At 57.0% G+C, this 1,808-nt stretch overlaps 1 protein-coding gene across 1 annotated transcript in view; it reads left to right on the plus strand.

The window, feature by feature from the left end:
• Window positions 1-1,808, plus strand: part of PLEKHH3 (pleckstrin homology domain containing, family H (with MyTH4 domain) member 3) — a 7,666-nt gene that overhangs the window by 4,250 nt on the left and 1,608 nt on the right. The window contains exons 7-9 of the mRNA XM_010843099.1: window positions 8-87; window positions 186-377; window positions 483-640. Coding sequence (XP_010841401.1) covers window positions 8-87; window positions 186-377; window positions 483-640 — 430 coding nt within the window. The remainder of the gene's footprint in view (window positions 1-7; window positions 88-185; window positions 378-482; window positions 641-1,808) is intronic.

Here is a 1,808-nt window from a genome sequence, read left to right on the forward strand (position 1 = left end):
TGCCCAGGCTGCAAAGCTGGGAGGAGACGCGGAGCCTCATCCCGGAGAAGGGGCCGTCTGAAGATGACCCAGATGTCGTCGTGAAAGGTGGGGATCCACCTCATACGCTCTAGAGGCCCCATCCCAACCCTCCAGGGGATGATGTCGTATCCTGCTGATCCCCTTTCCCGCCTTTTCCCCCGAAGGTTGGCTGTACCGCGAGCCCCGAGGAGGAGGGGCGCGGCCCTGGTTGCCCCCGCGCCGAGCCTGGTTTGTGCTCACCCGGGACTCCCTGGACCAGTTCAGCAGCAGCGGGAAGGGGGCGAGGCGGCTCGGGAGCCTAGTGCTCACCAGCCTGTGCTCAGTGTCCGGCCCTGAGCGCAGGCCCAAGGAGACCGGTGAGACCTCCTGGGGATTCTCCTACCTCCCCAGGCAGCTGCCCCAGGCAGCCCTGATTGCCCACCGCCCGCCCCCCCTGCCCCCGCGGCCTCTCTTTCCCCCAGGTCTGTGGTCAGTGACCGTGAGTGGCCGGAAGCACAGCGTTCGGCTCTGCTCGCCTCGCCAGTCAGAGGCAGAGTGCTGGGGGGTGGCGCTTCGAGAAGTGATCGCCTCCAAGGCACCTCTGGAGACCCCCACCCAGCTGCTGCTCAGGGACATTCAGGTGCGAGGGAGAGAACTCTATGGAGAAAGAGGAGGGTGATGGACCCATAAGCTTTCTGGGTTCACGAGGGAGCTCCCTTCTCCATCACTGAGATCATTTCCCTGGCCTCTAGGAGAGTCGTGGGGATCCAGAAGCCGTGGCCCTTATTTACAGAAGAAACCCAATTCTGAGGCACACCAGTGGAGCCCTGTATGCCCCACTCCTGCCCCTGCCCTACGGAGTCACTGCCCCAGGTGAGTGGTGCCATGGCCCAAGTCCCTGGGATGGGGTCTCACTTGATAGGGATCTAGGAGTCCTCAGAGGACTAGCCCCTAGCCCCTCATTTTTCAAAGGATGAAGATGAAACAAGAAGTGGTGCAGACTGATACCCAGGGTAGAGGGGGAGGGAAGCCAGCACAGAAAGTAAAGACCCCCTTTGACTGACTACCTTCTCTTTGGGTCTCATTCTGACTACCGATGTTCCTTCACGAGCTTTTACACTCTCTCTCTTGTTCTTTCATTATACTCTCAACACCATGACATACTTCCTTTACAAGTGGTGGAAAAGCCACCACCTCAGGAGAATGTGCTGGCCTCGTTTAGCTGCACTTCTCCCCAAAAGGGTATAATGACAGGCCCAGGTTCTCAAGCTAGAGGAATAAGGGGAGCTGGGAGAAGAGCCTTGGTTTTCTGACTCTCAGTCCAACCTGTTTTCTGGCCCACAGTGATGACTCTCAGTACCTAAGTACAGAACCCACGGTTTGACTCTGTCTTTTAGTCTATCCCTCCAAGTTACTAGGGCTTCCCTGGTGGCTCAGACGGTAAAGAATCAGCCTGCAATGTGGGAGACTTGGGTTCAATCCCTGGGTTGGGAAGATCCCCTGGAGAAGGGAACGGCTCCCCACTCCATTATTCTGGCCTGGAGAATCCTGTGGACAGAGGAGCCTGGCAGGCTACAGTCCATGGGGAAGCAAAGAGTCACTATATGGAGAAGCAAAGTTACACGACTGAGCGACTAACACTTTTTCCAAGTTACTAACTTGAAGCCTAGCCTTAGTGGGTCTAGAGGAGGAGATTCCTGGGAGGCAGGGGTTGAATTTGGCTCTGTGGGGACCATTGCTTTCCCTTCACTCTTCCTGTCCTTCGAACTCTCCCCTCCTTGCCAGATGGAATATTGCCTAATTCAAGG

The sequence above is a fragment of the Bison bison genome, unplaced genomic scaffold, assembly GCF_000754665.1.
Source record: "Bison bison bison isolate TAMUID 2011002044 unplaced genomic scaffold, Bison_UMD1.0 scf7180017864180, whole genome shotgun sequence".
NCBI classification, from domain to species: domain Eukaryota; kingdom Metazoa; phylum Chordata; class Mammalia; order Artiodactyla; family Bovidae; genus Bison; species Bison bison.